The 22,481-nt window shown below is 40.7% G+C and overlaps 1 protein-coding gene across 4 annotated transcripts in view; it reads left to right on the forward strand.

Annotated features, from left to right (window-relative positions):
- iqsec1b (IQ motif and Sec7 domain ArfGEF 1b) overlaps positions 1-22,481 on the forward strand; it is a 250,951-nt gene that overhangs the window by 92,605 nt on the left and 135,865 nt on the right. For 2 of the 4 annotated variants that reach the window (XM_086291212.1, XM_086291209.1), the window contains one exon: positions 8,722-8,829. The exons of the other annotated variants lie outside the window; for them this stretch is intronic. In XM_086291212.1, coding sequence (XP_086147338.1) covers positions 8,722-8,829 — 108 coding nt within the window. The remainder of the gene's footprint in view (positions 1-8,721; positions 8,830-22,481) is intronic. 4 annotated transcript variants of the gene reach the window in all.

Raw genomic sequence — 22,481 nt, forward strand, 5'->3', positions numbered from 1 at the left:
ATAAGAACAACCCCAGGTTTCTCTTCAGCTCTGTAGCCAGGCTGACAAACAGTCAGAGCTCTTTTGAGCCAACCATCCCTTTAACGTTAACTAGTAATGACTTCATGAACTTCTTCACAAATAAAATTTTTATCATTAGAGAAAAAATTACCAGTAATCATCCCACAGATGTAATATTATCTACAGCTACTCTTAGTACCATTGATGTTAAGTTAGACTCTTTTTCTCCAATTGATCTTTCTGAGTTAACTTCAATAATTACTTCCTCCAAGCCATCAACGTGTCTTTTAGACCCCATTCCTACAAAACTGCTCAAAGAAGTCCTGCCATTAATTAATTCTTCGATCTTAAATATGATCAACCTGTCTCTAATAATCAGCTATGTACCACAGGCCTTCAAGCTGGCTGTAGTTAAACCTTTACTCAAAAAGCATCTCTAGACCCAGCAGTCTTAGCTAATTATAGGCCAATCTCCAACCTTCCTTTATATCAAACATCCTTGAAAGAGTAGCTGTCAAACAGCTAACAGATCATCTGCAGAGGAATGGCTTATTTGAAGAGTTTCAGTCAGGTTTCAGAGCTCAGCACAGCACAGAAACAGCTTTAGTGAAGGTTACAAATGATCTTCTTATGGCCTCTGACAGTGGACTCATCTCTGTGCTTGTCCTGCTAGACCTTAGTGCAGCATTCGATACTGTCGACCATAATATCCTATTAGAGCGATTAGAACATGCTGTAGGTATTACAGGTACTGCAGTGGTTTGTATCATATCTATCTAATAGACTCCAGTTTGTGCATGTAAATGGAGAGTCCTCTTCACACACTGAGGTTAATTATGGAGTTCCACAGGGTTCAGTGCTAGGACCAATTCTGTTTACATTATACATGCTTCCCTTAGGCAGCATCATTAGAAGACATAGCATACATTTTCACTGCTATGCAGATGACACCCAGCTCTATCTGTCCATGAAGCCAGATAACACACACCAATTAGTTAAACTGCAGGAATGTCTTAAAGACATAAAGACCTGGATGGCCGCTAACTTTCTGCTTCTTAATTCAGATCAAACTGAGGTTATTGTACTCGGCCCTGAAAATCTTAGAAATATGGTATCCAACCAGATTCTTACTCTGGATGGCATTACCTTGGCCTCCAGTAACACTGTGAGGAACCTTGGAGTCATTTTTGACCAGGACATGTCCTTCAAAGCACATATTAAACAAATATGTAAGACTGCTTTCTTCCATTTGCGCAACATCTCTAAAATTAGAAATATCCTGTCTCAGAGTGACGCTGAAAAACTAGTTCATGCATTTATTACTTCCAGGCTGGACTACGGTAATTCATTATTATCAGGATGTCCAAAAAACTCACTGAAAAGCCTTCAGCTAATCCAAAATGCTGCAGCAAGAGTCCTGACAGGGACTAGAAAGAGAGAGCAGATTTCTCCTGTTTTGGCTTCCCTTCATTGGCTTCCTGTTAAATCCAGAATTGAATTCAAAATCCTGCTCCTCACATACAAGGTCTTAAATAATCAGGCCCCATCTTATCTTAATGACCTTGTAGTACCATATCACCCTATTAGAGCACTTCGCTCTCGCTCTGCAGGCCTACTTGTTGTTCCTAGAGTATTTAAAAGTAGAATGGGAGGCAGAGCCTTCAGTTTTCAGGCCCCTCTTCTGTGGAACCAGCTTCCAGTTTGGATTCGGGAGACAGACACTATCTCTACTTTCAAGATTAGGCTTAAAACTTTCCTTTTTGCTAAAGCATATAGTTAGGGCTGGACCAGGTGATCCTGAATCCTCCCTTAGTTATGCTGCAATAGACGTAGGCTGCCGGGGATTCCCATGATGCATTGAGTTTTTCCTTTCCAGTCACCTTTCTCACTCACTATGTATTAACAGACCTCTCTGCATTCAATCATATCTGTTATTAACCTCTGTCTCTCTTCCACAGCATGTCTTTTATCCTGTCTTCCTTCTCTCACCCCAACTGGTCACAGCAGATGGCCCCGCCCCTCCCTGAGCCTGGTTCTGCTGGAGGTTTCTTCCTGTTAAAAGGGAGTTTTTCCTTCCCACTGTCGCCAAAGTGCTTGCTCATAGGGGGTCATATGATTGTTGGGTTTTTCTCTGTATCTATGAAGCGCCTTGAGGCGACTTTTGTTGTGATTTGGCGCTATATACAGTAAATAAAATTGAATTGAATTGAATCATTTCAGGCAACTTTAACCTGTCCATTATATATTGTTATTATTAGATTCACCAATATCATAGAGATTTCATTGACCAATTGATTCATTGAGTTTTTTCCCAGTTATGTCTTTATTTGCCTGATGTTAAACAGTTTAGGGGTCCACAGAATTTAGATAACTTTTAACTTTTACAAAAACATTATTTCATTATTTTACAGTCTATTCACCATTATATGCTACGACAGTGAGTATAACAAAACACGTCTGATTATCTCATTTTACTTCTTTATGACAGATGACAGCAGCCAGCAACCAACCCTTACATAGTAGGCAGTGATGTTCAACCTCACTTTGTACTTATATAATTTATGAACGAATAAATAAATATTCTGCCACAGTAGACATCTACATGTCAGATTTAGACTGACTTCCAGTTTGAGTTAATAATGTGTGAAAACATCTCTGTAAGCTCTGTAAATTTCTTCTACAAATTCTTGGACTCTAAGTTCTCATTTCTGAATGATCAAGTGAATAATTGGTTATGGTTATGGTTGATATTTTCACATTGGAGCGTGCCTACTCCACTATATGGACCCAGCGCCGCAGCAGCACTACTGTTTGTAAAGCCAACAACCCGTGTTTGTAGTTTCTCCAGAGGTGCTTCTTATAACTGCAGGATGCTGCAGGGAGCAGCCCAGTGCATAGCTGCAATTTAATAAAATAAAAGAATAAGCTGAAGATTTTACATTTGCAGGGAATTCTGGTGTCAAAGATTAGGCATGTGGTTGGCACAGTAGGAATATTTCTAGGAGTTCGGGGATTTTTTTCACTCTAAAACAGTAACATTCACATCAAGCTTTGGCTTAATGTGAATTTAAAAGTTGAATGAAGCTGACAGTCATTTTATGATTTGGTTGTTCTTTTCATTTTAGACTGTTTAATATTGTCAATCAGTTTCTGGTGTTTTGGGAAATTTTATTCCTACTGAGGATAAAAAATAAACTAGCACTGATTGAAACAGGAGGAAGGAATCTCCCTCCCCAAAAAATTTCATTGCTGTTAACTTGGATAAGCTTGTCATTTTGTATATTTGATGATAGCAGTATAGCAATATAGTGTAATGAAAAACTCTCCTGACACTACCATTCGTACTGTAACACCAGAGCTGGCTTATTTAGTGTCTGATAATAGTGTGAAAAAAATGACCTATCACTTTAACAGTACCTCTGTATTATTTTGCAATTCTAAACTTAGACATGTGGTATTTTGAGGAGGTGTTGATAGCGGTGGGTCTTTCCTCAAATCTGAACCAGTGTATGTATGTATTGATTATGTTTGTGTGGGTCTGTAAATGATTATCTAGCATATCCCCCAATTACTGCACTCAATTAGTCCTTGAAAGCACTTTGTAAGACTTTGTAGTTTACAGGTTTTGGGAGGAAGTGTTTAGCGATTGCAGAACCTGCATTCCTGTGATAACAGAAGGCTTATGTGGGAGGCAGTGGGAAATCTTCCTCCAGGACTTAACCTCCACGGAGGAGAGATTATTACTGGCAGCTCCAGGTCACAGAAGACCACAACCCATTTGTCCTGTAGGGCATGTTTATCCACACAGCACACTACTGTGCTGCTTTACATTTTACACAGGGTCTTCCAATCACAAGTGCGGTGCCTTCAGAAGATTTACATTTACTTTTACTTTTTTCACCAAGGTGAAGAGGACACATCAGACTGAACACTGTCAAACCAGAAATTATCTGCTTATTAGAATAATGAGAATGCTTTGAATTGGGACTATAAAAAATATTAGCTTTGAATGCTGTCCTTGATTCATTTCTGAGTTCTCAGATGATTCTGATGTGCCAGCTCAAATTTAAGTCTAAAAAATTAATATTAAATTGTATTTCCAAACAAGTTTTTGACACATTTCTATGTGTTTTCTCCTGATAAAGTTGTTAAGCACTGTGTATATGTACACTGAAGTAAGGAAGCATTTGATTTCTTAGTTTTTCAGATATCTGTTATACTTAAGTGTTTCAAATCATTAAACAACTATTTTTCAGCCCGGTATCTTGAAACGATCTACACCACAAACATCAGTCAAATGACAAACTTTCACTTTCAGTGCTCTGTGTGTATGGATGTTCCAGCTTTGCATTAAGCCAAAGCACTAACATTTCAGAGTGACACCTAAATAAAAGACAAACCGGATTCAGAACGTTGGAATACTGCATAATTGACCTCAGAATTCCCAACAATAGTGACATGTGCAGCTGGGTATTTCATCTTATTGAATTGCAGCTTTGCACCAGGGTCTCTGCCTGAGACATCATGCAGAAACTCTTGCTGCAAAGCTTTGAAGAAATTATGTGCACAGTTTGATGCCTTTGTGTGACGGTGCAGCTGCATTAAAAAAAAAAAAGATCAACCCTCACTGCATCATTCACAAGTTAGAACTTGCAGTTCATGATACTGTAAAACATTACAGAGTCATTTTTTAACTCTCCAACTGGAAAGTGTGCTGCTGATCTCAGTGAATGAACAAGGTTGCCTCCTTCCCTGTAGGGAGATTTGCAGAAGCTGACTGTTTTCTAAGTTAGATGTGTAGGAATCTACCACAGTGGAATATCTGTTTATGATCATATTAATGACCAAGGAACTGACCTCCCAGCCCATTGTTCATTCAGTGGTGCTAGTTTCAGTCATTGCGCAAATGTACTGTTTATAAGGTTGGGGGAACCTGCAGTCAGCTGAGACTGAAGAAGTCACTTGGATGATGATGAAACACTACGTCCAGATGAACAGAATCAACTTTGGGAGATTTGCTTACCTGGATGATTGAGCATGCATCAAGACAAATATTTATTTAGCTTTATTTAGGAATCCTATTGAAAATCGTCATCCTTTCCATGTTAAACCATTATTGGTATTCCTCACATACAGTCTTGTGCTTATATCAAGCTGATCAAAGCAATTTTTTATGCTTGTCTATGTATCAGCCTTACAGAAATACCTCTTGAAGTTAATTCTGCCTAAGCTCAAAGGTTTACAAGTTCATCAAGCCCAATCTAATTTGCTGCATTCCATTTAAGCATCAGTTCTGCGTTTGCACTGCTGCTTACAGAGCTCTTCTGACACCAGAAAATGCTCTGTTTCTGTGTGATTGATGCATGTGGGAGTATCACACAGGGTAGAGAGACAGGAAAATATCAGTCCCCAAAGAATGACTTTGCAAGGACTTTAAAAAAAAAAAAGAACATAGCACATTTTATTCTCAGAACTTGGGAAAGTCTTTAAAATCCCTCTGTGAGGTAAACCTCCCTTGAAAGTACATTTGCTACGTTTGGAGGTCAGGACTTGTGAGCGTACAGTGTGAACAGGCTCAGTACTGTCAGCTGACCAGCACGTCCTCAGCATCCGATAGCAGCACATTATCTAGTGGACCAGTTGGCATCAGTCCTCACTGTAAGGGATTCAATGACAAGTGTCTACTGCTTCCATTTCTCAGCTAGGTGCAGCAATTAGACACCGAGGGGAGAGCTGGTTTATTTATGGGCAGTATAGTATTCGCCCCGATGGCTGGTTCCTGATCCCACCTTGCCTCCTCACTCCTCGTTGTTTAGCAAAGCCTTGACTTGACTCTCTGGGATCCTGCGAGGTTATTTGCACAAAAACATTTTGTGAACAACATGCTCTATGAACAAGTGTATGCTCTTTGAAATGAAAGACATGTAAATAACACTTTTCTAGTGTTACTGGCCATTCAGAGTGCTCTATACTTCAGGCCACATTATATAATCAAACAGCACTTTATCTGTTTTGCATCCACACCTACGAATAATTTAGAATCCCCAGTTAATCTAACATGCACACCAGAGCTGCATGTAAAAGAAACAAGCACAGAGAGAACACTGTTTTTAAGATGATTGTGCTAATCCGCACAACACCATGCTGCCCAAGTGTCCTCGCTCTATGATTGGTGGATTTCAGAATTTTTTTTATTTCAACCCACCAATTTCAAAATCCTATTTCAGTTATGAGAACATGATCTCAATCTGCCCAATTCAACTGAGTCGTTACATGTACCTCAGAGAAATATCAGACTTTTGACTTATTAGGGATTGGCAGTATTTCCCATATGGAAAAGAAATAGTAAAAACTTACATGATTTACTCATGAAAGTGGCCACTTTCTCATTACTTTCATATATTGTTTTAGTAAGTATCCAAAACATACAAGTTTCATTTATATAATTTTTCAAGGGATCTTATATCTGTTTTCACTCTTATATGCTTTTCATACAAGTTTCACACAAGACAGATACAAACTTTATTGTCATGGTCCTGGGCCATGTGGGCCCAGTATTCTTAGTTTTCATGTATTTTTGTATTTTGTTCTTTATTTAGGCCATGCTTCCTGGGTTGATCTGTTACGTTGTTCCTTATGTGTTTTCCCTTCGTGACTCTTACCCCCTGTGTGCCCCTCTGTGTATTTATGAGCCCTCGTCTCTCTTTGTGCTTTATTCTATGTTTTCCCCAGCCCGTTATGTCTGCGTTCTCCCCGTGCTCTCTCTCCTCCTGTTTGAACCTCTGTGTACTTCCTGCTTTACTTTGCCCATCTCCCATCAGTGTTACGTTCACTCCTGCCGTGTCTTGTTATGATTATCAGTGTCACCTGTGTTCCCCGTGTGCATCCACTTCCCCTAATCATCCCTCATGTGTATTTAGTCTCTGTGTTTCGTACAGTCTGTGTCGCGTCGTCTGTGTTCTCACCTCCATGTTTTCACGGTCAGTCCTTGCAGTGATCATCATAGTCTGAGTTTTCTTAGTTTGTCGCAGTATTAGTTTTCCCAGTTTAGTTATAGTCTAGTCACGCCATCCCTGCTTTGTTTGTGCACTTTGTCTTCAGCCATAATAAAGGCTCGCTTTCTGTTAAGTCCACTCCCGTCTACTCACTTGTGTATGCACCTGGGTCCATCACACACACCACCGCACGGCCTGTCTCTGCAGACCGTGACATTTATAAGATTTATATCTAGCTTTTCCATATAGGTTAGCCTGTCCTTTCATAAATACATCCCAGCTAATATATTGTAATGTAATATAAATTAAGCAAAGTATTGCCACATTTTTGCATTTTTTGTAAACCAGGTCAAACGTTTAGGTACTGAGTAGTTTGCTTGTTACGATGACTTAAAGAAACATGTTAGCATTAACACCCACATGGGGAGGAAAACATAGCAGACAAATGGGCCAGAGAGAAGACTGGAGTTCATGTTTTGTGTAAAATGTGAGGTTATCATGATTTATTATATATAGATTTTGCTGGTGAGTTGTTGTTTTTTGTTCATTTTACTTTTCAGAAACATTTTGGTTTAGTTTAGGAATCAAAACCTGCCTGGTTACATTTAGAAAGAGATAAGTAATCTAAGCAAACACTTTCTTGATGATTTTATGGTCTCAGTTGCTAGTTTTAAATCTTCCGTCAGAGTTTCCCCGTCTGATCCAAACCTTGCTTGTCATGTGTGGTGTGAAAACTCGAAGATGGTGACAGCCAAAAAAGCCACTCAGCTCGTGGCTTAACGACAGGATTTCATTAAGCAATGCATGATGCCACAGTGGATCTGTTCATCTTTTACACGGGTTAGAAATCCTGAAGGTGAACTTCCTCCTCTGTACTTTAGGCACAGGCTCCTGGAAAGAACTGAAACAATCATCATTTATTTATAAAATGAGCAGCTTGGTGTGTGTGTGTGTGTGTGTGTGTGTGTGTGTGTGTGTGTGTGTGTGTGTGTGTGTGTGTGTGTGTGAGAGCGATACAGCGGGTTTATGCAAGACGTACAAAGATGTTCTTGGAGAAAATAGCCACAGATGATGACTTTGTACAGTGGATATGAAAGTGATTCTAATTTAAATACGACACTTCACAACTCCTCGGGTTTCTGTATTACGTGCAGCACCTTTAAATAATTTTCTTAAAATATGACAAAGTTGGTAATTACTATAGACAGTAACTGACACTTCAGATTGGAGCTATGAAGGTAATTGATGCTAACAGTGTAGATAATAGAGAGTAATTGAACCGCTTCCTCTTGTCTTCTTCTTCCTTCCTGTCCTCTGGTATCGTCTCACGTTACTCTCAGCCTGGTACATTTCGATCACGCCTCAGCTCCTGCCTCCCTCCTCCTCTTCCTCTCTCTGCTCTCTACCTGGCTCAGAGCTCTGTGTGCTGATTCAGCCCACTGTGCATATATGCGAGTTCTCAGCTCTGATTCGAAGGCATTAAAATGCTGCAGGCAGTGGACTGAAGTAATCTCTCTTTCTGCCAAGCACAACATTCAGCTTGGCGGGAGTGAGCCGGCTGCCCTTCTTGCTATACAGTACACCACAGTTCATGCTGCAACATGTCATCGCCCATGCATCACTTGCTGTCTGGTTCTGAGTGAAAATGTGCTGCTATAATTTCTTGAACTTCACAAAATGTGCATTATGAACCACTTCAACATGCCTCTCTCTTTTTATGTTGCAGGCGGCACGCCTCATTGCCCGTAGAAGTCTCTGAGATCCCTCTAAACCTTTTTGCCCCTCCATGTAGAAGGAGTTACCCCTGTCGCAAATGGAAGTCTGCATCTTTTGGGTAAATTGAAGGGTTTTGCTTTTGTTTTTTTAACTATTCATCAGCCCAAGAATTTGTAAGACCATTTTCTGACAGTCTGTCTCCATTACAGCTGTTTCTGTCCTGGTGGTAGTCCATACAGTTTTTATCAGCCTGATAAAACACCTCATTTCTGATCTTCCCATTCCCCATTCTGCTTTTCAGTGTTTGTCACTCATTTCCGTTTGCTGGTGAAAGCTTCCATCGCCTGTTGTGAGCTAGCTTATGGGTGGCCTCCTCAAATCCGCTCAGATAAAAAATGAACAACACCCATTACGACCAGAGCTGCGAAGCTGAATCTTAGTGGGGTAGTGCATTCCTTTGCAGGATAAAGAGGGTACGCATCTCCCCTTTCCGATGCCTCTCCCCTTCAGTATTGAACAATATGTTTGAAAATGAGTAACAAACCCTGCTGTTCTAAAACAGATTTGTAGATTATTACAAGCAGCTTGTTTGCATAAAGCAACCTCCAGCATATACAGTGCATGACTGACTGGCTGTCCATTACAGTCCTCCCCTCTATGGATTCTTTTCATTTTTTTCCCCTTGGAGTTCATTACAGTTGCTCAGTGAGGCCCTGAGAGCTCTGCAAATGAGGAGAGATGGGGAGAGATGAAAACCCTCAGCGAGCTGAGCAGTGGGACACGGGCTTCAAAAGCTTCATGGCAATTTCAAAGGGTTTTTATTCCTGACAGCACCCTAGCTATATCTATGGAATATCCAGCACTGTGCTCGAGAGCGGTTCTAAAGGCAGGTTTGTGGGACGGTGGCAAAGATGAGGTTAAGACACCTCACCCTCTGGGCTTTGGTCTGTAAAAGGAAATAGCGAAAGCCCTGATGATTAATGTTTGCTCACCATGTTTATTGATTCTAATTAGGCATGGTGATGAAGTGAGTACAAAGAATGAGCGCTAAACACTTGTGATTACAGCGAGGTCTTGAGCTGTCCTGCTCTATTAACAAGTGTTTGCCGAGGAACACGAAGAGCAAGTGCACATCAATTACAATTGCCCAGGGAGTTGTGCTCCAAATGAAGTTTGGGTCAAGCTGGAGCTTACAATAAGACGTAGGTGTGCAGACTGGGTAATGAATGCAATTATGTTAAAATTACAGAGAGACATGGTGACACACTGCTGCAGGTAGAAATCACACTGTGAAGCAAAATGCAGCCATATAGTGGATCAGCTTTAGAGACAGATTATTGGCTTTTATATTTGGTGGAAATAAGATTAAGGGTGTCAGCAGCAGGAAAAGGTAACAGCTAGAGATAAGATTACTCCCTTCTTTTGGACTTTGGTAGTCTTGCAGAATCGCTGTGATTCTGCTCTTTCCTCTCCATTATTGCATTTTCAAGCAAATAAAACTGAAATTGTTTAATAAAAGATTATTACGATTCAAATTGTGAAATCACACAGAGAACTGCTTTCATACTGTGTAGTGCAGAACACACAGTACTGAATTTCAACAAAGATGGCCAAAGCTGTGTTCTCGAAATTATGCTTAAAATTGGAATCTAAGACAGACCTGCTCTTCTCAGTGTGCCTGATATTCTTACCTCAGCCCTCGAACCGGTTTTGCTCCACAGTTCAGATCAGCAACACGTCCTGCAAACTTACCTGCTAAAGCTGCTCCTATTGGTCAGCTCCAAACACCTGAGCGCACGCAGCCAACGACTACATTTATCTAGCCAAGGAAGAAATTCAAAGAAGGAAAAGGGAAATGATTTCATTGAATGCAAAACTGGTACATGCCCCAAAGTACAGGATACATCATCAACATGTTCCCAATCTTTGTTCCTGAATTTACTTCTATGTAGAATAGCATTTTTTTAATCATTTCTGATATAAAATTTGGGGAAATTTGATGTACAACCTGTATGAACTGCATCTGAGTCAATAGGAGAAGCTTAGCGTAGGGGAACTGAAGGGTCCATGGGTCAGCACGACTGACCACCAGCTTCAGTTTGCTCTTTTATTTGAGACCTTGCAGCTGTAAATGTCACGGTCCGTGGAGATAGACCGTGTGGGAATGTGTGTGTTGGACCCAGACGCGAACACAAGCGAAGATGCAGGAGTGGATTAAACAAAAGCGAGCCTTTTATTATGGCTGATAACAGAACAAACCAGAGCGAGGGCAGTATAAGGGTAATAGTTCAAACAGAAAACCTAAACTGGACATAAACTAAGAAAAAGCTGTGGCTGGAGATACGGAACACAGGGGGTGGTAACACAGACGACGCGACACAGACTACATGAAACACAGAGACTAAATACACAAGAGGGATGATCAGGGGAAGTGGCCACACATGGGAACACAGCTGACACAGATAAACATAACAAGACATGGCAGGAGTAAACAACACTGACGGGAGACTGTCAAAGTAAAACAGGAAGTACACAGGTGCAAACAGGAGGAGAGAGAGAGCACGGGCATAGTGGGCTGGGGAAACATGGAATGAAACAAGGAGGGGAGATGAGGGCTCACAGATACATAGAGGGGCACACAGGGGATAAAAGTCACAAGGGGAAGTCAAATAAGGAACACCACAACAGGACAACTTAGGAAACATGGCCTAAATAAGGAACGAAATACAAAAATACAAGAAACTAAGAATACTGGGCCCACATGGCCCAGGACCATGACAGTAAATGTGCTGGATTGTATTCATTAGTGCAAATGTCTGGCTAGAATTGCATTTGTTTGTGGGTGTTCTGTTCAGACTCACTAATGTGCAGGTGTCCCCTCCTTGGTAATGTTTAGCCAGGCTTTATCTCAGCATATTGCCAATTCTGAAAAAAAAAAAAACATAGTAATTTTGCATTTGGGAAAAAGCCCAAATCCACAGAGCCACACACTGAAAGACAATATGTTCGTGTCTCACTATGGTCTGCTTTGTCTTGTTTATTTTTCTCCAGCTCCTTTTGGATGCTTTTTAATGAAAGCTCAGTGAGTGTAACTCCAGGCTTGCAAAGCTGGATGTTACTTGAGTTTTAGGCAACTGTTATTTTTGCTGATACGGTCACTGCCAGTGGAGGTGCGTCCAGATTACTTCCAGTTTGAGCTCCATCAGATGATGTGAATCTGACAGCAGGTAGTGATCTGTATAAATGGTTTTCTGTAAACCTCAGTATCCACTTCATCTTTTCCTTCTCTTCTATCTGCACTCTCCAGAAGGCACAGTTGGAACCTGATGTCCCTCTGTAGGGTTTTATGAATGTAAAACCCGTTTACACTGAGAACTGCTGATGAACTGGTGATGGCGTCATGTTTTTATTATGTATGGCCTTCAAGCAGAGATCCAACAAAAGAGTATGCCTGGTCTAGGTTAAGATTCATTTTCTCACTTTGTGCTCTGCTCTTATCATCGCAACATATGAGTCAGCATCCATTTTGATTCATTGAAGCCTGATGTGTTTTTTTATTTATTTATTTGTGTGTGTGCGTGTGTGCACTATACACCGTGAACATAATGTGCTGATTGCATTAAAAGTGTTCCAATATTTCCATTAGCTAGTGAAGAAACTAAGTTCTTTGCATCAAAAAAAATGTGAAAAACAATGAGAATCATAGGAAGTTGTTCCTGTTCTGAAAAAACAGACTATTTACAAGCTAATCGAAACTGTAAATTAGTGCCTCTAGATTCTGTGATTTTCAAGTAGGGCCTTTGTAACACCAGGTCAAATTTTGTTGGTGATTTAGTCTCAACCCTACTATTATGAAGTATGCGGTGAGAATCACAGAATACTGTAACAAACAATACCAAACCATCTAAATGTGTGGTTGGTGATAGTGATGGTTGTGCACTATTTGTTAATTGCTCACCAGAGAAAGTAATTTCTTACACTACTCAGCATTACTTTCTCGTTACTCTGAACATGTCTTACCGGAAGTGCACCATCACCTAATTACCAGTTAACAATATAAACTACAGTTCCACACACCAACACACATCCCTGTCCTAATGAGGACACACATACAAGCTTTCTTTTACTGTATGAACACACGGCCAGCAACACAAAGCTAAGCTTATAACCTACCCAAAGAAACTTCAAAGCGATCATCACTGCAGAAACATGAACAGATAGAAATGGAGGCTACAAACCTGACCCGGCATTGATTTTGTTACAGTTCAATTTCAGTTCAGTTTTATTTCTACAGCGCCAAATCACAACAACAGTCGCCTCAATGCGCTTTATTCAGGGAGTGCAGAATTATTAGGCAAGTTGTATTTTTGAGGAATAATTTTATTATTGAACAACAACCATGTTCTCAGTGAACCCAAAAAACTCATTAATATCAAAGCTGAATGTTTTTGGAAGTAGTTTTTAGTTTGTTTTTAGTTTTAGCTATTTTAGGGGGATATCTGTGTGTGCAGGTGACTATTACTGTGCATAATTATTAGGCAACTTAACAAAAAACAAATATATACCCATTTCAATTATTTATTTTTACCAGTGAAACCAATATAACATCTCCACATTCACAAATATACATTTCTGACATTCAAAAACAAAACAAAAACAAATCAGCGACCAGTATAGCCACCTTTCTTTGCAAGGACACTCAAAAGCCTGCCATCCATGGATTCTGTCAGTGTTTTGATCTGTTCACCATCAACATTGCGTGCAGCAGCAACCACAGCCTCCCAGACACTGTTCAGAGAGGTGTACTGTTTTCCCTCCTTGTAAATCTCACATTTGATGATGGACCACAGGTTCTCAATGGGGTTCAGATCAGGTGAACAAGGAGGCCATGTCATTAGTTTTTCTTCTTTTATACCCTTTCTTGCCAGCCACGCTGTGGAGTACTTGGACGCGTGTGATGGAGCATTGTCCTGCATGAAAACCATGTTGTTCTTGAAGGATGCAGACTTCTTCCTGTACCACTGCTTGAAGAAGGTGTCTTCCAGAAACTGGCAGTAGGACTGGGAGTTGAGCTCGACTCCATCCTCAACCCGAAAAGGCCCCACAAGCTCATCTTTAATGATACCAGCCCAAACCAGTACTCCACCTCCACCTTGCTGGCGTCTGAGTCGGACTGGAGCTCTCTGCCCTTTACCAATCCAGCCACGGGCCCATCCATCTGGCCCATCAAGACTCACTCTCATTTCATCAGTCCATAAAACCTTAGAAAAACCAGTCTTGAGATATTTCTTGGCCCAGTCTTGACGTTTCAGCTTGTGTGTCTTGTTCAGTGGTGGTCGTCTTTCAGCCTTTCTTACCTTGGCCATGTCTCTGAGTATTGCACACCTTGTGCTTTTGGGCATCCAGTGATGTTGCAGCTCTGAAATATGGCCAAACTGGTGGCAAGTGGCATCTTGGCAGCTGCACGCTTGACTTTTCTCAGTTCATGGGCAGTTATTTTGCGCCTTGGTTTTTCCACACGCTTCTTGCGACCCTGTTGACTATTTTGAATGAAACGCTTGATTGTTTGATGATCACGCTTCAGAAGCTTTGCAATTTTGAGACTGCTGCATCCCTCTGCAAGATATCTCACTATTTTTGACTTTTCTGAGCCTGTCAAGTCCTTCTTTTGACCCATTTTGCCAAAGGAAAGGAAGTTGCCTAATAATTATACACACCTGATATAGGGTGTTGATGTCATTAGACCACACCCCTTCTCATTACAGAGATGCACATCACCTAATATGCTTAATTGGTAGTAGGCTTTCCAGCCTATACAGCTTGGAGTAAGACAACATGCATGAAGAGGATGATGTGGACAAAATACTCATTTGCCTAATAATTCTGCACTCCCTGTATTGCAAAGGAGACCCTACAATAATACATACAGAGAAAAGCCCAACAATCATGACCCCCTATGAGCAAGCACCTTGGTGACAGTGGGAAGGAAAAACTCAGTTTTAACAGGAAGAAACCTCCAGCAGAACCAGGCTCAGGGAGTGGCGGGGCTATCTGCCTCGACCTGCTGTAGATCGCTCCACTATTTTCCTCCTCCTGCACATGAACTCAAATCAGCTGATTGTAGCTCGAGTGCGCAGGAAGATAAATACACATTTGTCTGATTTATTTTTTCCTTTCGTTCTGCCTGCCGCACAGATAACTGAAGAACCTTTGTAACGCAAGTAACAACATAATTGTTTTTACTTGCTAAAACATAACCGTTCTGATCAACGATGACCCCGACCCTGAACCCTGACCCTATGGTTTGAAGTCAAACAAGAAGTACTTTTGTTTTTTCAAAACATGTTAAGAATTTTTCATTTAAAATTGCCAAGACAGTGAGATTGATTTCCAGAGTGTTAAGCAGGTATATCACCACCACCCCACTAACATCTTTCTCTGCACTTCAAGCAAAATTCTTATCTTTGACTTTAAATGATAATTTGTTCCCATGCCTCTTTTTGCCATTGAGTGGAGGATTAATCAGAGCCAATGTTGACCACGTCTGTGTTGCTCCGGGTAGTCACAATACTGAGTTTGAATGGGATGAACAGATACTGATACCAACGTTTAGAACAACATTTCCACTGTGTTTTTTTTTTTTTCATAAATATTTTTCATGCATTAAGCAACACAAAATTGATGTAAAACTGAGGATACACATCAGTGACTGTTATTATATTAGTCATCTAATTTGCTGATAGGTAGGCTCCTTGTTAGGTAGGCTGATAAATTGTTGCATTAAATGCAGTTGTCTTACAGTGGCTTGCAAAAGTATTCGGCCCCTTTGAACATTTCCACATTTTGTCTCATTACAGCCACAAACATGAATCAATTTTATTGGAATTCCACGTGAAAGACCAACACAAAGTGGTGCACACGTGAGAAGTGGAACGAGAATCAGACATGATTCCAAACATTTTTTACAAATGTTAATACAAAGTGGGGTGTGCGTAATTATTCAGCCCCCTGAGTCAATACTTTGTAGAACCACCTTTTGCTGCAATTACAGCTGCCAGTCTTTTAGGGTCTGTCTCTACCAGCTTTGCACATCTACAGACTGAAATCCTTGCCCATTCTTCTTTGCAAAACAGCTCCAGCTCAGTCAGATTAGATGGACAGCGTTTGTGAACAGCAGTTTCAGATCTTGCCACAGATTCTCGATTGGATTTAGACACCAGACAGGTCAGGGATAAAGTTATTGAGAAATTTAAAGCAGGCTTAGGCTACAAAAAGATTTCCCAAGCCTTGAACATCCCACGGAGCACTGTTCAAGCGATCATTCAGAAATGGAAGGAGTATGGCACAACTGCAAACCTACCAAGACAAGGCCGTCCACCTAAACTCACAGGCCGAACAAGGAGAGCGCTGATCAGAAATGCAGCCAGAAGGCCCATGGTGACTCTGGACGAGCTGCAGAGATCTACAGCTCAGGTGGGGGAATCTGTCCACAGGACAACTATTAGTCGTGCACTGCACAACGTTGGCCTTTATGGAAGAGTGGCAAGAAGAAAGCCATTGTTAACAGAAAACCATAAGAAGTCCCGTTTGCAGTTTGCCACAAGCCATGTGGGGGACACAGCAAACATGTGGAAGAAGGTGCTCTGGTCAGATGAGACCAAAATGGAACTTAGTGGCTAAAATGCAAAACGCTGCACATCACTCTGAACACACCATCCCCACTGTCAGATATGGTGGTGGCAGCATCACACTCTGGGGGTGCTTCTCTTCAGCAGGGACAGGGAAGCTGGTCAGAGTTGATGGGAAGATGGATGGAGCCAAATACAGGGCAACCTTGGAAGAAAACCTCTTGGAGTCTGCAAAAGACTTGAGACTGGGGCGGAGGTTCCCCTTCCAGCAGGACAACGACCCTAAACATAAAGCCAGGGCAACAATGGAGTGGTTTAAAACAAAACATATCCATGTGTTAGAATGGCCCAGTCAAAGTCCAGATCTAAATCCAATCGAGAATCTGTGGCAAGATCTGAAAACTGCTGTTCACAAAGGCTGTCCATCTAATCTGACTGAGCTGGAGCTGTTTTGCAAAGAAGAATGGGCAAAGATTTCAGTCTGTAGATGTGCAACGCTGGTAGAGACAGACCCTGAAAGACTGGCAGCTGTAACTGCAGCAAAGGGTGGTTCTACAAAGTATTGACTCAGGAGGTTGAATAATTACGCACACCCCACTTTTCAGTTATTTATTTGTAAAAAATGTTTGGAATCATGTATGATTTTCGTTCCACTTCTCACGTGTGCACCACTTTGTGTTGGTCTTTCACGTGGAATTCCAATAAAATTGATTCATGTTTGTGGCTGTGATGTGACAAAATGTGCGAAAGTTCAAGGGGGCCGAATACTTTTGCAAGCCACTGTATAATAGTCAGTAATTGCTAGTGAAATTAGATTATATTTTAGCATCTTTACAATCTGCCCTGGTTTAAGTGTTTTCTATTTTATATTTAACTTAATGTAGTAAATGTTTAATCTCAACTGGAGGTCATTTGAATAGCAAAAAAAATCAAGTTTGCAATGCATGCTATGTTTTTATGTCTTTAGCTTGGTGAGGTAAGAAATAGTCTTGTCTTTTTGTGCTTTTGTTTCTGTTATAAGGCAACAATCCTCCCATCAGATGCTAAGTTGCTTAATTCATGACAGACTGCCTGATGCTACAAAATATTAATTTTGTTATGCTGTGCTGAGATGTTAAGTGAGCGGCTGGTTTAGTTAAGCTACAATACCCTTGACAAATGGCTGTGCTCCTCGGTGCCTCTGAAGTTGCGGTGGGAGTGGTTGCGTGTGTGTGTGATCGGCATGCAGGCAAAGTTAGCCTTACCCCACTCAGTCAGCTGCGTCTTCATTTCATCCAGGCTCACTTTGATGTCGACTTTCGTACTGATGCGTCCGTCCCCTCCTAAATTGCTGCCCTACATTGTTAAACCTGTTGCTTACTCATGTTTCTATTCTGCTTTATCTCTGCTGCACCACACATTGTCACACATCTACTTGAATAAATGTTTTTTTGTTTTTTGTTTTTTATTTCCGGCTAGCTGTGTTGAAGTCACTCACAATAGCGCTTGGGGATTTAGTTGTCTCTGCAACTACACTGCCTGATTGTGGAGCCGCCGTCTCCGCTCTGTCTTGGAAGCATCTATTGTTTTGTTTGTAATTAAAAATGTGTTCAATTTTCTGCATGGCGCTCATGCTTGTTTTGGGGAGTTGCAGATCACTCTTTGCATCTGTGTGATTGTTTGGGATTTGTGACGCAGCGTTCGGCACATTCAGCTGAATGGGATTTATAAATAACCACAATGCCTGTCACTGGAGCTGTGGGAATATTTATAGATTTCTGTGAATGTTCTGTCCCAGTTACATTCATCTGAACGCAAGCGGGCGTTGGTAGAAATACATTCTCTGGTGTTTGCTGAACACACATTTAGTGCTGTTAAATTACCTTGTGTCTGTTTTGCTGTTAGTCCCCGTGAGTTATAACACTATTTTCTATTCTGAGCAATGTGAGAATAACACTTGGATAACTTTAAATGGCCAGAAGTACTATTCTGCCTGTAATACCCTTCCATTAGTGAACTGCGTTTTTAAAAATAAAAAGATTGAGTTTGAAGGACTCATCTACATAACATATTATTTTTAGAGTACTATGAGACATTACATTACATACAGACATTATATTTCTTTTATTTACCTTAATAAACTGGGTTTCTCCTTTTTGCCTTACCTGAAGTTAAGTGAGCTTTGATATCACTTTTGACTAAATTCAAGTTCTTAAAGTTAGTATTTGCCAAATCAACTGTTTGGATCTCTACCTGCAGCTTGTGGCCATAGGTGAGGATGGGAACACAGACCAACCAGTATACAACAGCTTTACAATCCACTCTGCCAATTCCTACTCTTCTCTTCTCCCACTTCCAAACAACAGATACATGAACTTCTTCACTTGAAGCAATTACTGATTCCCAACCTAGAGTCGGCCGTCTGTCTTTCTCCAGCTGAGAAAGCGGCTTCATTGTTGGACATGTTAATCATCATAAGTTCCTCAGTTGTTTCCCTGTTGTGCTACACAATGAGTGATATGTAATAATTGACTTATCGCATTACTGGAGTAACCCAGCACTGCTCACAATGTGAGTTATATCACATTATGGGAATTGCAGTGTTTCTGGGCTGAAGTTATTTTAGAGACTGAGAGAATAACTCTTCATCGGCTGCTTTGATTTTAACTATTCTTTTAAACTCTGTCTCTTGCAAGTGTCTCAGCTTTGTCCCAGCGTAATACTAAATTCCTTTAGTTCCCCTCAAAGTTGTGTGTAGTGTGGTGATATTGTACAACATGTTCATCCCCAAAGAATACTGCAGCTTAGTGCAAATCGAATGCACCTTCAGCACAAGCAGCACCCCATTCTTTAAGCATTCTTCCTTCAACAGCAGGAGAGAGTTTCATGTTTTCCAGCCTACGAAGGTTTCAGTGTCCACTAAAGAAATAATTCTTCCCACTAAGACACAGAGAGATAGCAAGCATTAAATTGTCCAGGCCTAAATCAATCAATTCTTTACAAATTTCAAGTTGCTGATTTTTTTTTTACAAACAATATCTATTAAAGTATCCATAATGTCACATCATGTTTTTCACAATCAGCAGTTGAGAGAAGAGGCATAGAGGCATACTTTGCTTATTGGGTATTAAACCAAGTTACTAACACGAGCCACAACCCAGCCTCATCCAGTTCAGACGTCTGTCGAAAACCTCCCAGCATGGACGAAGGGAAAAAAAGGAACTTGGGTTTTGGTATTCCAGTGTCAGGGGTTGCAGTGTGGATGAGAGAAGGAGGACCCAAACGCTGGACTCACAGGTAGGTGAAGGTTGGTGTTTATGGTAGACGGAGTGAACGAACAGAACAGAAGCAGGAAATGGCTGAATGACTGAATGACTGACGGAACTGAACATAGGACAACCTAACAGCGACAATGACACGACAGTGAACTGGTAAAACTGAGGAACTTAAATACACAGACTGGACGATGACAACAATTGGCAACAGGTGAGTACACGGCTGAAGATAATGAAACAGGAAATGGAACATGTAGGAAATAAACTGTGAAGAACAGAAAACACTGGGTCAACAACCCAGGAACCCTGACATCCAGCAGTATGCAAAGAGCCACAGAATCACTTTGAGGACTGCTTCTTCTCGTTAGTCAATATTTCTGGATCCAGGGGTGGCTATATAGCTTAGGAGTTAGAGTACATCATCTGCTAATGGGAAAGTTAGTGGTTTGATCCCTGGCTGCTCAGTCTGCTAGTGATGGGTCGTTCGCGAACGAAATGGCTCTTAGAGCCGGCTCTTTGACGTGAACGACGCGAGCCGGCTCCTTATCGCGAGCCGTCACGTGGGGTTTTTTTTTTTTTTCTTTCTCTCAGCCTCTCTCTCGCACTTTTTTTCCGCTTCACTCTGCACGCGAGCCTTGTGCTTTACGCTGGGCTGAGGGGGGAGGGGCGGTAGTTACACTCAGTAGCACAGGAACAGAGCCAGAGAGAGAGAAAGAGAGGCAGGGACAACAACATTAGAAAGGTATAGTAATCATCCACAACTATTTTCGGTTGCAGATGATAAAGGATTGAGAAAGTTTATTCATGCAGGTCCATATGACAGAGAATATGCATGTTCTTTTAGTTTTCATATTATAATTTATATTTAATTGTGTTGTGGTTTGCAGTGTTTTGTGTTCTTTTCACTTTAAATTTGTGAAAGGAAAAAGCTGAAAATTTAAATAGTTAAAACTTGAAATGTGAATAGTTGATTTTTGTATTATATGATTTATTTATTACATTTTATGTGGAGTGAATAAATAAAAGTATATTTACGGTGGCCCCTAGAGACAAAGCACATACAAACTTCAAATCACGTACGAACTCTGAAGCATGTACAAACTCCAAAACACGTAAAAACACGTACAAACTCCAAAACACATAAAAACTCCAAAAACACGTACAAACTCCGAAGCACGTAAAAACTCAGAAGCATATAAAAACTCAGAAGCACATAAAAACTCAAAACACGTACAAAAGACAACAGAAGTGCTCCAGGATGCTGGGCGCAGTGTTGAGCCTTTGTTATCTTGTGGCTACACAAGCCAGCAAGTACCAACGACCGGATTTGGTGTGTGGTAATAACAGGTAAATGAACTTTTTTTTTAATTATTTGAATATATATATGAGTGCCTGTGTATAAATATACAAACAATACACACATGCTTTCAATTGTGTAATTTAAGTGATCTAGTAGCTCTGCTTTGGAAGTTCAGTTCATGCTAGAAATGTGTTTTGGAGTTTGTACGTGTTTTGTCTCTAGGGGCCACCGCATATATTTATATATAAACATATATAAATAAAACCACTTGTTTTTACGTTAGTAATTCCTTTTGTGCATAATTTTATATTATTGTTAATAATAAATTAATTAAAGCAACAAAACAACCTGAAGAGCCGGTTCGGAGCCGAAAGAGCCGGCTCTTTTTAGTGAGCCGAACCGAAAGAGCCGGATCTCTAAAAAGAGCCGGAAATCCCATCACTACAGTCTGCATGCCAAAGTTGCTCTCTGATGCATTTATCAGTGAACAACTTGAGATGTGAGTAAATGTTTAATGGAAACCACTTCAGTGTAGTAAAAAGTGCTTCTGTGGATGAGGCATGTTGTAGGAAGCACTTTGAGAATAATTTTTTTTCCTTTTACAGTTTCAAAACGAAATCATCTACCGGTTTCCCTAACATGCCCTCAGCAATGAGATCTATACCACATTCAGATGAAATACCACCTCTCGTTTTTACTGGCTAACTTAATGAGAGAGAAGAGTCTGATGATAGTACTGTTTGTCTATAGATACATAACATTCTAGTGATGAGGACTTTGAAGCTCCATCTTCTAGCTGCCCATCTGTCCCCGAGTTATTCACCCAACCAGAGTTAAATGACAGTACGAGATTTGGATCTGCCAAAGGAACCAGGTGAGTTGCTTGGGTCTAGGCTCAGTGAGGAAAAACCTCCTGGCTCCAGAAACCAAATGTTTCTCTTTATAGGCACGGTCTTATTCTATTGTATGAAATGGATGACGACTTTGTCAAGGTTTTTTGAGTAAATAGCACTTTTAAACCCAAAGCATTTTATACAACATTCTCCCATGTTTTCTACATCAAAGATCTTTTAGTGAAACATTCACACTCTAATGAACACATCAGAGAGCAACTTGGAGTTACTATCTTGCCCTAGGATAGGAGCAGCCAGGGATCAAACCACCAACCAAATTAGCTAATGACCTTCTCTACCTACTGAGCTACAGTCATCCCAGTATGCAAACTGTTATTTGCATCTGAATGTGACTGACCGCTTTTATTGGTGTTTTTGAACATTTAATCAGTGTTGGGGAGTAACGGAATACATGTACCAGCGTTACGTATTTAAAATACAAAATATGAGTAACTGTATTCTGTTACAGTTACAGTTTAAAAGGGTTATTTCAGAATACAGTTACTTTGTTGAAATAAATGGATTACACAGCGGTCTTTTCCTGTCTCATATGTTAGGCTATGCCATCTCTATTGGTAATTGGTAATCCTACGCCGGTGGAAACCCAAACAAAACACGCATTAAGAGGCTCTAATGCCTGTGTCTCAATCTCGCTGCCCATGTCACCTCCACTTGCGGCCCGCAAGTTGACGTGA

Source organism: Aulonocara sp. 'chitande type north' Nkhata Bay, linkage group LG5, assembly GCF_057382095.1.
Source record: "Aulonocara sp. 'chitande type north' Nkhata Bay isolate Kocher_YH1m ecotype deep benthic linkage group LG5, A_spYH_male_GT1.1, whole genome shotgun sequence".
Lineage (NCBI taxonomy): Eukaryota > Metazoa > Chordata > Actinopteri > Cichliformes > Cichlidae > Aulonocara > Aulonocara sp. 'chitande type north' Nkhata Bay.